Below are 15,949 nucleotides of genomic sequence, written 5' to 3'. Positions count from 1 at the left end.
CACCAAATATTTAAGTCAATACAAATAACACAATGTTATGCATAGGCCTAAAGTCTTATGCATTCTAAACATAAAACATTAACTTATAGTCTTATAATCACTAATAACACAAAATATTAAGTTTAAAATACTTAAATAATTAAATTTCACATAAAAATAACCATTATCCATCAATAGCCATTAATATTGTCAACTTGTTCCTTGTGATATGGATACATTAGTAAAACCTACAAAACATATAAAATTACTCATTTTTCATATAAAAGATTATTACTTGAAATAAACACAAGTAATAATTTAGAAATTAGTAAAAAATCAGTAAACACAAAACAAGTAATCAGTAAACACATCAGTAATCAAAAACAATTCAGAACAAAAATCAGTTAAATAAATCAGTAAACACACATCAACATCCACATCTAATCAGAGTTCTAATAATGAAAATCAACACCCACATCCCTAAATTCACAAATTCTGATAATCAAAATCCTTAATCCCTAATGAGAATATTAATTAAATAATAAAATTAATTACTTACCTAAAGAGAAGACTGGAGAAGAGAGAGGAACAGAAGGAGCGGGACTAGTAGAGCAGAAAAATGGCGGGACAGTAATAGAAGAGGACGACCAGACTAAGCACAGAAGCGTCAGGTCACCGAGAAACAAGGCAGCACCATAGGTCATCACCGTCGTCAGTCAAACGAGGAGCTACATCGGTGACTGGGGTGAGACACTGAGGGCTAAGAAGACCAGAACGGGAGGAGGAGGCGGCTGCGTGGTGAGTGCTTATTGGGAGTGCGTCTTGCGTGGCTGCGTGCTGGGATACTGGGAGTGGGCCGTGGAGAGAGAAGACAAGGTCAGCGGTCACCGGATTAGCCTGTGCCGTTGGGAGTGGGGACTGGGGGTATGGGAGTGAGGCTGAATGGCTGAGCCGCTAAAAGAGGCAGTGAATAGAGAATGAAGTAAATGCTTTGTTGCCCTAGCCCCTAATTTAAAATCTATAATTATGTATGATGACTAAGCCACCGAATCGGATTCAGGTGACCCGAATTATAGCCTAGTCCCGGTTTCACTCCCTTCCCAATTTTTATTTTTTCTCTCCGGATCACTTTAGGTCCGGGTCTTCATCGTCCAAAATCTTGAATCTTCGGATTGGATTGGACCGTGTGCATCCCTAGATTGAAATTAGGATTAGGCGACTAAAATGGATCAAATTTATGAGGACATGTCTAAACTCTAAAATAATCTTTTCACTTTTATGCATAATAAATTCGTTATTTTTCATGAATTATTAGATTTTATTATATAAAAATAAAAAATATTAATATATAATATTTTAAAAATAATAAATATAAATAGTGCATATTAATACGTAATAATTAGTACATATATATAAATATATTTTAATATATAATATTTTAAAAATAATAAATATAATATTTTATTTTAAAATAAATAAATATAAAATATATAAATATATATATAATATTTTTATTATTAATATTAATTATTATGCAGTATTATTTTTAATTATAAATAAATTATTTTATATTACATGAAAATAATCAGATTTTTTGTTAAAAAGATTAAAAACATTATATTAGTCAATTTTGTTAAAAATATATTATTAAACATAACAGAAAGAGCTTGACGTCGACGACTCTGATCTCTCTTCTTTTTTCTGTTTTTGCAAGCGATTCCATTCCCATTTTGATTCCGATTCTACTTCCATCCAATACCACAAGAAGGGTTTATATAATTATATGTGTATAACATACACAAAAAATAAGGGTTTATTTTATGGTCAAATCTGAAAAAGAGAAAAGAAAACATTCGCTCTGCAAAGTTAGGGTATTTCAACTCGTGAGTTCCAATTAGTAGTATAGTTTTAGAATAGAAGAAATAATAAAATTAAATTGAATTAAAGAAAACAAACACAATAATACAAATTAAGATGAAAAAGAAATTAGAAACTCTTTTATTCATGCACCAGAGTCAAAACAAGACCGATTTAGATCAAAATCTTTTTTGTTCCTCTTTTTTCATCATTAGTGATCGATTTGGATCCTGTGTTGAGGTTGGATTTTGATTTTTTGGATGCTGTTAGGAATAGTTAGGATTTTAAGGTTGAAGATGACAATCGTTAGGTAATTTGAGAATTTAATGTATTTTTTAATTGAATCAATATAAATTTAATGATTGGATATTTTTGTTTGATTTTTTTCGTATTTGTAATAGAAACTAAAACAAACAGAAATACAATACCAAAAAATTACACCGCAGAATTTTTTTATAAAATCTGTTTGAGATCATCACTTAGCTGAATCTACATCGATTGTAAATAAACACTCTTAGTTTCTATCTTAGCTAGACAATCAGCCGCAACATTAGCTTCTCTTCTAACTCAAGTGAATAACACCTCCCAATTTTTACTTAACAACTCCATAATCTTTTCGATAATATTCATATTATCTTCTGTAACATAAGTGTTAATACTGTTAAGTAAAAAATACATCTTTATAAAATCAATTTCACAAATTAGGAAATCACAATCAACTTCCTACACATTTATAAGACCATTTCAGATTGCCAATAGCTCATTCCTAAAAACTGAATCAAATGGCAGATATCCCGAACTGCCTAGCACCTAGGTGCTATAAAAATCACGGATAACGCATCCAAAGCCCGTAACAAGAGTCCGGAAGGACACTAGCATCATAGTTGACTTTAAGAACATTTTGGGGAGGTGGTTGCTGATGAGGATTTTATAAAACCACAAGCTATCGGCAAGTGCATCGAATTATATCAAGTAATACTACGAGAGTGGGTTATCGTTCCCACGAGAATTAACGGACTAAGCAACAGTAACCAATTGATTAATCTAGTTAGACAATCAAAATTAAGGATTTTAGAAATCTTTAACATAAAATAGTGAATTAAATACCAGCAAGTAGTAATTGTTGAGAAAGTAATATGATCGAAAGAGTTAAAGTTTCAGAGATGTTGAACTTCCGGAATAATGCTTTTCACTCTCTACTTTAATCATACAACATGTATCTATGGCAAATCATTAGTAATCAAATCTCAATTCCTTGGTAATTCAATTTCTCTTAACTTAATAAGCCACCAATTCCTTGATTAACTGATTATGAAAAGAGGTGAAGTACGTTCACTGATTTTAGAAGTCACGCAATTCACAAGAATTTATCCTAGTTGATTAGATGTCACTTATCAAGTCTAGTTTCAAAACTTAAAGAATTGTGAGAAGGAGTTTTCAAGCTTAATTCTAAAAACCAAGTTTTTCAAGATGATATTTAGAATTCAGTTAAGATTAGAATTATTTTCCAATAGATTCAAACCCTTCTGATGAAGAACGAAAACTCTTTCTTAAGAAAACATAAATGCATTAATCAAAAGTAGAAAAGCTATAACATTAGTCCATTAAAATCAATAGAGCTCATAACCTTAACTAAGGATGCTAAGCTTCAAAATAAAAAACAAAGTATGAAAAACGATCAAAAGGTCCCAAGTTTTCTCCGTCCAAGTTTTCAAGAGCCTTTTATCCTCAACCTAAAACAAAACCTAAAATTCAAATTAAAATCTAATGAAATCAAATCAAATCTTCCACAATTAATCTTCTATTCTTAATGTGATTCATGTCCAAAGCTTAATGATCCAATCCTTTAACAATTCAAATGTGGGCTTGAGTGGTAACTTGAAGTTTGTGGGTTCATGAGCCATGGGCGTGTGACACGCCCACATACTGGCGTGTTGAACGCCCAATCTTTTCAAGTCCCTGGGAGTCTCCACTTTGTGCATGTGGCACGCCCACCTCTAGGCGTGTTTCACGCCAATCTTCCTTCAAGTCTTGGGAATAATCATTTTGGGCGTGTGGCACGCCTAACCTTGGCATGTTACACGCCAACTTTTAATATTGGATGAAACTTCGAAGGCATGTAGAAATGGCACGCCCTTGTTGTTTGGCATGTGGCACGCCATGAAATTGTGCAATCCTAGATGTCCACCCTGGGCGTGTGGCACGCCACCTTCTCGGCGTGTTGCACGCCAACTTTGAGCTTCATCTGGAGACATTTTTTGGGCGTGTGGCACGCCCTCTCCTTGGCGTGTTGCACGCCCATTTTGTGTCTTGAAATGCCTTGAATTTGATCCTCTAGAGAATTGGTCCAACATGCCACGCCCTTGCATTGGCGTGTGGCACGCCAGCTTTTCTTTTGGTCTTGGGGAGCTTGTTTCATGGGCGTATGGCACGCCCTCTTGCTTACGTGTTGCACGCCACCTTCATCATCAATCCTGGGAGTTCTTCTATGGGCGTGTGGCACACCATCCTCTTGGCATGTTGCATGCCACTTCAGACGTGTGAAATGCCCAAAATTGATGGCCCATGGAGGTGCTTTGGAGTTGGCGTTTGGAACGCCACTTATGGGGATGTAAAACGCCTAAATTTTGTGCCTGGAAGTGGCGCTGGCGTGTGGCACGCCATGCTAGGCATATGGCATGCCAATGGTGCTTGGGATTGGAGCTTTGGCAAAAAAACAGGGTTGCAGGCGTATGGCGCGCCAATGTTTAGACATGTGGCATGCCAAGTTGTGTCTCTATTTTTATGCGCTGGAAGATGACAGTAGTTCGCAGCCCAAACTGAATGTCCACTATAGACTATTATATGTCGTTGGAAAGATATGGATGTTAGCTTTCTAATGTTACTAGAACCACTTCATTTGGACCTTTGTAATTCAAGTTATTATTGCTGGAGTATGAAGAGAATAGGGTTGCAAATTCTCGTTGAACTTCCCTGGCTTGTTTCCAACTCTTGCTTTCCTGGGAGGTTACTTCCTTTTGCTTGCCACCTTCCTTACTTCTTCCAAAAGCTTCTTTGATTGTCCATCTCCTCATTTGTTCTTACCTAAAATCTTTTAACAACTCTCTAAACATATCAAAGCACAAGGCAACTCCTCAAAATATTGATTAAAGCACAAAAATCTCACTTAAAATAAAAAAATCACTAACTTTGTTTAAAGAAAGAAAATCCAAGAAATATTGATTAAAAGCATGAAAATCTTAATAAAAACAAGAGATCACTAACTTTTTTTAAAGAAATAATAACTAAAAACAACTAAAGATGCTCATGTATCAACTACCACAAAAAATTCTGGACTACATCATCCCAAACATATTATGCTTGAAAATCTTCCAAACATATTTTCAATATTTTCATTATCTTTCATTTGGAAAAGGTCATACTCATGAACGAGTCTATCAATCTTTGATTGTTTGACATGACTTGTTCCTTCGAATGTTATACTAAACTTATCCCAAATTTTGTACACATGGATATCTTTATGTAGTCATTTTGTGTTATTTCATAATGAAGATAGTTTACAGCTTTGTGATTGAAATATACTTTCTTGTAATCTTCTTCAGCCAATTCTTTTCTAGGCTTTGCTTCTTCAATGATCTTGTCGATTCCATCTACTTTTGTGGTAGTGATTTTTGTGGGTACATAATTTCTACATTCAATCACATCCCATATTCTTAAGTCTTGAGACGTGATCCATATGGCCATGTGATTTTTTCGATAGGCATAGTTTGTTCTATCTTGGAGTGGTGGAAGGTGTGATGAATATCCTTCAAAATGGTCAAAATTTGTGCTTGTCCCAACCATGATCTACACTCTCAAATGGGTTAAGCTATGATGCCACTTGTTATTCGATAAGCACAAGATAAATATACTCAAGAGGGAGAGTGAATTGAGTGCTAATGACGAATTAAAAACTTTGCGAAATATAGATAAAAACTTAAATTGCGAAAATATAAACTTGCGAACAAAGGCGACGTACTTGTATTTTTTGTGGGCATATAAGCGAACTTCAAGCATTTAAACTATGTACTTAATATTTTTCATACCGCTTGGATAAAATAAATGAAAGTTTAAATGCAAGTAATTTCGTACTAGAATTTTTCCAAGGATTTGAACAAGTTTCCAAGCAAGTATACGGAGCCAACTTTCTACACCACTCTAAAAATGTAAATAGCAAGAAATATAAAGAGTTTAACAATTAGGAAGATGCACAAGCACAATATATTCTAGTTCGGTATAACCTCTTCACCTATGTCAGTCATCCCCGCCAAGATATGGAGATTTTCACTATATCACCAAGCTTATAAGACGCTTGATAAACCGCTACAAGATAGAGCACTTGATGAACACCTCACAATACATGATCACCACTTCGATTAAGCCACTCCACTTAGAGATTCCTTCTCGAAGAATTTGAAGTAATACCAACTTCAAGTGTTTTTGTTTGAGTGTTTAATGATTTTAGGTATCATCGCCGACTATAGTGTTTAGTAAGCCTCGCTACTCAAATAAAACAACCTCTAAGTCTCTCAACAATCAAGAAAAGCTACAAAACTCTTTGTTTACAATATGTGATAGTGAACTTCAGAAAGAATGAGCTTTCTCAAAAGAATATATGGTTACAAATGAAGCACTATGAGTAATCTCAAGCTATCTTTCAAATGTTTATGAAAAACACTTAGAAAACTTATGAAATTTAATCACAATGAATTTCAGCATAAAGATCGACCCTGTGGGCATATTTTCAGCAAATATGAATTTTGAGTTATGACACCTTTTGCATTATTTGATTGGGTCCTACTCATAATCCATTATAAACATATTAGGATCAGCATAGCACGACCCATATTCATCTTCAACCATTAAATTTTCGAAATCATTGGTTAAAAATCATTTTACTTTGATTTACATGATTTTAACTTGAGAGTTAAACTTGATTTACCCTTGACAAGTAAAAACTAAAGTCCTTCAACTAAACCTTACTTGTTGGACTGCTCCTTGTCATATGATCCTCATTGCATGCATGATTGATTCTTTGATGAGTTTGATTTGAGTCTGGTGCAAAAATCCCCTTGTAAAAATTTGTTTTTATCCATCGTAAAATAGTAAAAACTTTTTACGTCAAATCTTCGTCAAAATTTCTTTTCCTTCAAAATTACTCATCGAACTTGATGTTATATCATAGTTGTCATGCAATGATATTTCCATTCACCATATAGTTAATCAAGGGATTATGTTAAAGTCGAGTAAAAGATTAAGTTTGTTACTTCTCAAAACACTAGTTATCTTACTAGCAGAAATCACATGTTCAACACATAAGCATACATATAATATATGGTTAAGAATGCTGATTCAATTAAAATAACATTTTTAACACTTCTTTCACTTTGTTAACAAAACTTTATCACTGTTAAAATATTCTTCTGTCAAAATTCAAAAAGTTTATGTTATGATTTCTTCTTCTTGTTTTACATTTTGATTATTCTTCTTATTTCACTCTTTTACCAAGAATAAAAAATAACATTAGAAAGAGGAAAAGAAACAAAAAAAAAAATACAACACTAGCAACAACAAAAGAATGACGATGAAAAAGAAACAAAAAAAATTAAAAAGAACATGAAGGTCAAAAAGTGTGTGATTCATACACGTATTGTTTGAGTGATTTTAGTTAAATTTTGATCCATTTAATTAGATTTGATTCACAAAAACACTTGAATATGTAACAAAACTGTAATAATAATATACAAACTTGTTACACTATCAATGTGGATTACAATCTCTAAACCCTATTATTACCTTGTCTTACACATGCAGTAAGTTTGACCGCTTAAGTTAAGATTATGACACGCTACAGAAGGAAAGGTATATTAACCGATTAATTGCATTTACACTCTTGTATGTTATCCGCATTCTTACACCTTAAATGTTTAAAAGGTCAATTTGGCTCTCTTAACTTTCTTAAATGCCTCAATGAATCCCCTAAACATTTTTACATGTTCATTTTATCCAGAATAAGTCCAATCTTCAATTGAACTTTGGCTTCATGTACAGCTTCCCCCTTCACACGTTTTTGAAATATGCAACTTTGATAAATGTGTTACTTTTGTTAATAATTGATGGAAAAATTACCAAGGTAATCAATCTACACATTTGGAAAAGTTCAACAGTCTGAACTTGCACATTTTTTAAAGTTCAAATACCAAAAACAGAAAATACAGGAGAGAAAAGGATACAGAGGAAAGCAAGACAATCATATTAAGTAACATTTTAACATTAGACATCAAATAACAAATAATCTCTCGGACAAAACAAAATTAGGGCACTGCAAAACATTTGCTGGATCTTCCCATCACTCAATCAAATTTGAGGGGAGAAAAAGACCACGTCCCACTGACTTGTCTGATCAAACATATTTCACTTTACAAATCCCTTGTATTTGTTAAAGCATGTAATTCAAGAAGCTTAACCTTACCCAAGCTACCGCGACCTCCAATTAGAAACAGACTTTGAAACAAGATTGATTGCATTGGATGCTGCTTCTAGCCTGCATTATGCAAAAGTCGCACCCAGACAAATTAGTGCACAAACATAAAGCAGAAAATAATTTTTTTAATGAAAAATACTAAAGTTTATATTGATATTAATTCAACAGAACGATGTAGCATGCCCTAATTTAATTACAATGCGAAAATATAAACATTAAAAAGAATTGTTAAAAGCTGTGGAAAGAGATCGCACTTTGTTATTTCCTCGACAGCCTTCATAACCTCTGTTGAACTTGTCTCTAATACCTGACCTCCAAAAATAATCTCGTCTAGTATGGCATGTATCTGAAGAATTCATTTCCAAATGTAAATATGTGGAAACTTAAGATGCAAAGGCTTGTTAGCTAGGAAAAAAATAAATTCATTTTTGGAACCTTTTTTTGTTTTTTAAATAGAATTTCCCGAAATTAAATGTGGAACGGCATACAAAAAAGTAACTCAAGATCAGTGAACAAATAAACTAAAGGAGTTGCCAATTTTTTAGAATTGGACAACTTTAATCAAATTTTTGTGTATTGATCTGCATTTGAGAGTTGCCAATTTTTTAGAATTGGACAACTTTAATCAAATTTTTGTGTATTGATCTGCATTTGAGAATGGCGATAAAGCTTAGCTATGGCAAACTCCAAAATTATCCATTGAATATCACAGTTTGTAATTCATTTCTCTCTGATAGTAAAACAAAATTGCTGCTGTGTGTGGGTTTGTGGTAAAGAATATATGGTTCATGATGCAGGGCACAAAGCGTACAACCTTACTATAGTTGAACACAATGTCAAGCTCGCATACATTTCTGAAGCATTTGTCCAATGTTTCAACAAAGACTGGAAGCAGAAAGGACTCATGTAAGCAAATCGCCACATCAGGTTAGCAATCAAGTAATCGGCAGTATTGAACACCAGTCAGCACTCAGCAAGAGCAGAGTTATATCATAGTCATGCAAGGTAATAGATAAACATAGTTCAAAAGAAACAGAAAAGAACACGGAGTCCTTTAAAACCTATCCACAAACTTCAACTAACATCTATATACCTTCCCTTTTCAAATTGACAATATATTTGAGCTATTGATTGATTTGTTTGTTGAATGCAAATTTTAAGCATTTCTAAATAATCAAAATAATAGACACTAACTATATAAACCTGAACAAACAAAGGGCACCACTATAATAAAAAGGCAAGGATAAACAATTTGATGAACAAATTAAACAATAATCTGAATACATGGCACAAAAATAAGATATTGCACAAGTTAGGTCGATTAAATTGGTCAAGGCCATTACTAGATCTCAGAATGCCAAATAATGTTAATAGGAATCAAATTTATCATATTCTATATCACATAAATGAGGATTCCCAATAACCCTGTTTAGTCAGCTTTGATCATTAATAAACTGTCAGCTAATATTCACCAATTGTTAAGCAGAACACTACAGACATCTCTCAAAAGGCAGAATGTATATTGCTCAACAATACTAATAGACAATTGGTACCGCAAATCAAAGTGAGGGAAACATAAAGAGGGGATTTAGAAAATGGGCAGAAACTGTTGAGAGAGAGAGGTCTCTTTAACACCTTTCACCGCTATAATGTTTTGAGAGGGAATACACATTCTTTCCATTATTTCTAATATTCCTTTACTTTTCTGAACTAGTTTCACCATAATATCAGTTTGTATATTTTTATGTAATTTAACAATATTAGGAATTTTTATTGATTGTTTTAGTTATCTTTTATATAACTGTAGGTTTATAGCCCTTGAAGGACATGGACTAGTTAGGAACAGAAAATTTCTTTGTAGGCATCCCACTCTTGTTATTTCAGCTTCTTTTATACTGAGTTAAAAATGATTAAATAGACTAGTTCTATCATTAAATCACTTCTTGACTTTAACCTATTACGGATGTAAAGCAGCTTCTTGTTTCTTTATTCATGTGTGTTAATAACATGAATGACAACAATCAAGAACAACCTAAGCAATTTGCAATTATATTTAGAGCATGTATGATATTTTCCTCCAGTTATTTAGCTTAGCAGGAGGCCCTAGTTGCCTTGAGGATGGTAAAAATTACAACACATACCTTATGTTTCAAATTTAAGTGGCACTTGCTAACCTGTATGACAAATACTTGGCTATATATATTATGTGATGACTTAATTTGTAAGTACCAAGTAGTGGTAAAACCAGTATTGAAGCATTGAGAAATATCATACATAACTTCCTATATTTCATAGATATTGGGCAGGACCATATAATTCTTCTATACATTCAACTAGAGAGCCTCTCATTTCATGTTCAAATTTACCCATTCACTAACAATATAAAAAATCACATCATGTTTACATTCAGTTTTCAACAAAATATTTATAGTTTCTCTGACACATTCCTTCAGATATTAACCAATAGACATAAAATCAAATCAAACCAACAAGTGGCAATTACAATGTAAAGTTTTCGGAACAACCTGCAGAAGAACTCATCTCTAAAAATATTATTCTCTTGGATTTTAACATTTAATGCAATGGGAGCTAGGTAACACGGACAATATTTAATCAATAGGCAGTGGTTCAGAAATCTACCTTGTATCAAGTCGAGCATTGCAAGCTCATTTTCAGAGCTATCAAATATAAACACGAAGTACAAAGTTGCAAAATGCTTGTAGACGAGGCGAGAATCCTGAAGCATAAGACAAGTTAGGAATTATTTGCCTTGGCTAAAATATATAAATTTCTAGTAATACTAAGAAGATCCTAAGATTGCCTATTAGAGTATATGCATTCAATAATTTGAGTACAACAAAGTTTGCTGTTAAGTATCAGCTTAATAATCCTCATCCCGAAAGGAAGGGCATCCCCTTAAGAAACTAGTATATCATAATGATAAATATGAAATCTAGAAAACTATTCTTTTGCTCAGATAGATGGAAGAGTGGTCTTAACATCTCAAAAAGCACACATTCACTGTTATGATTACAGCAGTCCTTCTAACTTTAGGTTGAAAATCAAGTTCAGGAAAACTCAGAAGCTTTGCCTGTTTATACAAGATGCTACAATATCAATACCACAAAATCCCTTTTACATAAACCATTGTCTATCATACCAAAAAAGTGTCAAAGCACCTCCATAATCATAAAATTTTAGTTCTGAATTAAATTACAATTGTAATGAATTTTAAAACAGAAAAAATTATAAAATTATAAGATTGAGAGAGAAAATACCGGGCCAAAAATGGATTCAGCATCCACGAAATTGCTTACATGTTCTGCTCTACTGCACAAGACTGCAAAAAGAAAGTTACAAAAGGAAGCAACTTAGACTAAGTAATCAAGGGATCATCAAAGAAAGAAACCTGAAAAGACATTGCGAATTGCTTCATGCTGTTTCTCCACAGGCTGATCTACCACAACAAAAGAAAACATAGTTTGATCATTGGCATGGAAATTTCATCATGTATAACACATGGTAACTGAAAAAACAAGGAGGAAGAAAAAGAAATTGCAATTTATCGCTTTAAGTTTGGTTCATGTGCAATTTGACTCATTGAAGATATCAACTGGTCATCTGCTAAATTTTTGTGAAAGAAAAATCAGCAGAAGAAGGTTTCTGCACCATAATTTCATGATGCCGAATTGCACATTTTGAAACTTTGAAAGTTTATAAGGTAAACTGCATAAAGTCAAAGTTTGGGGTAAATTGTATTATTACTATTATTATTATTTTCCCAAAAGAGAATAACTGGATTAGAAATGTGCATGGCATTTGAAAACACGGACCCAAAATTCATAGAATTTGGTGATTCGAGGCCTCCCCTGCGTGTTCATCACCAGCACCGCTCTTATCATCTTTTGCTTCTGTGAACAAATATTCCAAAAATTAACCCCCAAAAAAAGAGAGAAAGAAAGAAGAAAAGAAACAAGATTTTCTAAAGAATAAAGAAGAAGAAAGAACAAATCGCAAATCAAATTAGAGAAGGGTGATAGAGGGAGAGAAGGTATGGTTGGTTTGTTTGTTTTGCGAACCAGAAAATGTGTAGCAGACTGAGAGAGGTAAACACAATTTGAAAGCTATAAAAGGTTGCGAGAACCGAACCGGTGGAGTGACTGGTTCAACAGTTCAGAGATTCAACCGAGATTCAACCGGTTTAATTAAATATAAAATAAAATTATTAAAAATTTAATATACAAATTTCGAATATTCAAATTCGATGATTTCTAAACTAATAAAATCCAAAATTTTGTAATTTTTCATAATAACTTGTTCATATTTTATCATAAAAAATTCACAAAATAAAAAATTTCTAAATAACTTTAAGTTCTAATAAAGTAATCACTAATCAAGTAATCAGCAATACTCATCACATCAGCAACAAAAGTTTAGAATAAAAAAATTTTCAACAATAAACGATTCTGCTAGGGAACCAATTAGGGGTATAGCGAACTAGAGCCAACTAGTTTTAAAATAGGAGGTCTGTTATAAAAGAGAAATAGTAATTCCCCACTATTCCTAATTTTTCAAATTTTAAAACTAAAAATACAATAGATTGCCATGAGTTGGCTCATGATATAGTTGGTTGATTGGTTCCCTAAACTTTTTCTTTATAATAATCAAATAATCAGAAATAATGAAAGATACAAACTTATATAGAAACTCAAACCATCAACAACAGAATTCAGAATCACAACAAATTTTAACGACGACTTTTAATTAAGTATTCAACAGCAAAAACTCAGAATCCAAAAACAGAAAACTTAGGGTGCATTTGGTTTGCGTTTTCATTTTCTGTTTTCATTTTCGGTGTTTTCACTCTTTTCTTCACAAAATCCAAAGAAAAGAAACCACTAAGAATGAAAACAGAAAATGAAAACACAAACCAAAAGCAACCTTAGCATCCAAAGCCAAGAAAATCCAAAAAAACAAAAATTAAACAAAAAAAATCCAAACTCAACATTCAAACTAAATTAAAAATCACATCAGCAACAAACCCTATCTCAGAACAAAATTTAATTAACAAAATTACAACAACATTCAAATAAACCATAAACCCAATACAGAACTCCATCAACAAAATTAACTCAACAAAAAAATTCAATAGAATATTCAAACCAACTATCAACCATTATTTCAGAAAAACCACTTGTAAACTATAGTGTGTTTCTGGGTATGGAACCTTTGAAGCTTCTTCCTCAGTTTCAGAGATACAATTTTCTATCTTCCTAAAATAATGGCTACACTTTCTCTCAGAAAATCAGCAACAACACAAATTGAAACAGCAGTGCTTACCGGCAGCGCGGGAGGAAGGGAAGTGACAGCGAGGGAGGAAGGATGTGACCTCGGACAGGGAGAGAAGGGGCTCGAAGATACAGGCTTGACACGAGGACAGAGACAACGATTTCAGGGCCGACGACGACAATAGAGACTGGCTTGACGACGACGACGGAGACTGCGACGCCAACGGCTCCGAGCACGACTTCTAGCGACGTCGAGGAGAAGAGAGGGCCGCGACAGAGGAACGAGACAGAGGAGACGAGCGGCGACGCGAGACGCGTTGCGTCGGAGGAGACGAGCGGCGAGCAGTGGGGATGGCGACTGGAGCAGATGCGACGGCGGCGGTGAGGCGGCGGTGAGGCGGCGGTGGACGTGAGTTTGGCGATGGAGAAGAGGGTGAGAAAGGGGGTTATGGTTGGGTCCTTAGAGAGTGAGAGAGAGAAACGGGTGGGGGTGGGTTCTGTGGGGTTTTTTTATATATAAATCCGAATCGGCAACCCAAAAAACCGGTCCGGTTCCGTCAGTTTACTGATTAACCGCTGATTCATCCGGTTTTTTGCAGGACAATTTAAAATATCAACCGGACCGACTAGAAGATCGATTCTCGGTTAATTCGATCAAACCAGACGGTCCAATCCGATTTTCAGAACAGGCAATATCAACAAGCGAAAATGTAAACCATTTGAATCTTCATAGATAACCATAACGAACACAAATTTAAAAGTAATACAATAAGTTTCTTCACCCTGCTGTTATTGATAGCATTAGATCTATGTAAGATTTCAAGAGGTAGTCTCCATATGGCTGTTAGTTAGAGCTTAGACATCAAAAGATATAATACTCAGAATTTGTTATACTGATTGCCTTGTACCAGACTCACTCTTTATACACTGCGAGAGTAACCAACTTATCTCTGATTTCTGTCATGTAATTAACTACTCATAAATTACTATATTGCAGCAAGAAATGAAATTAAAACAACAGAAATTACAAACATAATACATTACCTTCAAATTGATCTTCGATATTGTTTGGCAACTAGCTTCTTCTGAGATAGAAGCCTTGAAGTCCTCAAACACTGATGTGGACACTGCAGTGGTCTACTCCATCAACAGATGAAAAGGATATTCAGATTGTTCAGCAAACATAAACCATCTTTTTTATCTCCTTAAAATCCAGACATGAAGCAACACGTGTCACTATATCCTTTTTCTTGATGCTTTTGTTTGCTTTCCTGTAGCAATAAGAATTGGCCTCATTCTTTCATAAAGTAGCAAGGCCTAATCATACACTTTAATCAAGCTTAATCACACACACTATTTTCACCTCATAAAAGAGACAAATCCAGAACTAATCTAATAAAATAAAATAAAAATTAAAAATTGAAGTAATCCATATTCTTAACAAATCAAGTCATCAATATTCAATAGCCAATTAATCAGAAATCAAGATATTGAGAGACGAAGAGAAAACTAGAAGACAGGGGATCGGTGAAGAGATCTGACCCGGGGCGAGAGAGATCGGCTGCAGCCTCGCTGGAGAGACATTACAAAGCTACAGCGATGGTGGAGAGAGAAAACATCGCAGCAGCCGCAGTGAAGAGATGGGAGTGATGCTGGACAAAGTAGTAGGCTGTCGTTCCGATGTCTGACAGAGCGAGAGACTGGGGACCGTGGGAGAAGATTGGGGATTTGGAGGAGAGGGTATTGGCAGGCAAGGGAATAGAGAATGGGGTCGCATGGGTATTTACGAGGGGTTTTTATCACTAATTTACCAGGTTAATACTCAAATTCGTACATGAAAGATAATGCGATCTTCATTTTCTTTCTCGAATTTTTTTAATTAAATTAATCTTTAAAAGATAAAGTACAAGTCAAATTAGTCCTTTTGTCCGAAAATGCCACGTGGCATGATGACGTGACATGCCATGTGGCAGGTCAACGACACGTGGTACGTCACGTGACAGGTCACTTGACATGTAAAAAAGTTTTTAATAGTTAAAATAGTTTTTGAAAGTCTAGACATAAATCATTTTCATCCCTCAAATTTTAAAAATTAGTCAAACTAGTCCTTATATAATTTTTTTTCATTTTTTCTTTATAATATTAAATTTGAAATATTTTTTGATACTACTAATTTTAATAGAAATGTAATTGACAAACAAAACATTAGTAATCGTATATTTTCTTCTTAAAATTTTTTTCAATTACATTTCTATTAAAATTAGTAGTATCAAAAAATATTTCAAATTTAATATTATGAAGA

General features: G+C 33.8%; 1 protein-coding gene across 4 annotated transcripts; it reads right to left on the bottom strand.

Moving 5' to 3' along the window:
• Positions 1 to 8,130: 8,130 nt before the first annotated feature.
• LOC107623255 (Clathrin adaptor complex small chain family protein) lies at positions 8,131 to 15,444 on the bottom strand. Of its 4 annotated transcripts, XM_021112803.2 has the most exons (9): positions 15,190 to 15,444; positions 14,692 to 14,918; positions 12,193 to 12,270; positions 11,769 to 11,811; positions 11,638 to 11,699; positions 11,000 to 11,096; positions 9,174 to 9,244; positions 8,614 to 8,705; positions 8,131 to 8,419 (listed from the first exon to the last, which is right to left on the bottom strand). In XM_021112803.2, the coding sequence occupies exons 3-9, from the start codon at positions 12,259 to 12,261 to the stop codon at positions 8,353 to 8,355; spliced, it is 501 nt and encodes a 166-aa protein (XP_020968462.1). In that variant the 5' UTR covers positions 12,262 to 12,270; positions 14,692 to 14,918; positions 15,190 to 15,444; the 3' UTR covers positions 8,131 to 8,352. The 4 variants fall into 4 exon arrangements, with proteins under 4 accessions (XP_020968462.1, XP_088364130.1, XP_088364121.1 ...); XM_088508004.1 differs by lacking the exon at positions 9,174 to 9,244; XM_088507995.1 differs by lacking the exons at positions 14,692 to 14,918; positions 15,190 to 15,444 and adding an exon at positions 13,700 to 14,604.
• Positions 15,445 to 15,949: the final 505 nt, after the last annotated feature.

Source organism: Arachis ipaensis, chromosome B10 (genome assembly GCF_059453495.1).
Source record: "Arachis ipaensis isolate K30076 ecotype BB chromosome B10, ASM5945349v1, whole genome shotgun sequence".
Classification (NCBI taxonomy): Eukaryota; Viridiplantae; Streptophyta; class Magnoliopsida; order Fabales; family Fabaceae; genus Arachis; species Arachis ipaensis.
The sequence above is the reverse complement of the archived record's forward strand: the minus strand, read 5'-3'. Positions and strand labels throughout refer to the sequence as shown.

Bases quoted from the DNA above. Each gene is read 5' to 3' on its own strand.
- LOC107623255 (XM_021112803.2), bottom strand. From the start codon at position 12,261: ATGATAAGAGCGGTGCTGGTGATGAACACGCAGGGGAGGCCTCGAATC. The intron at 9,245-10,999 runs GTAGATTTCTGA...TTCTGCTTCCAG, and splicing joins AATGCTCGACTTGATACAAG to TCTTTGTTGAAACATTGGAC. The intron at 8,420-8,613 runs GTGCGATCTCTT...TGCATAATGCAG, and splicing joins GCTGTCGAGGAAATAACAAA to GCTAGAAGCAGCATCCAATG.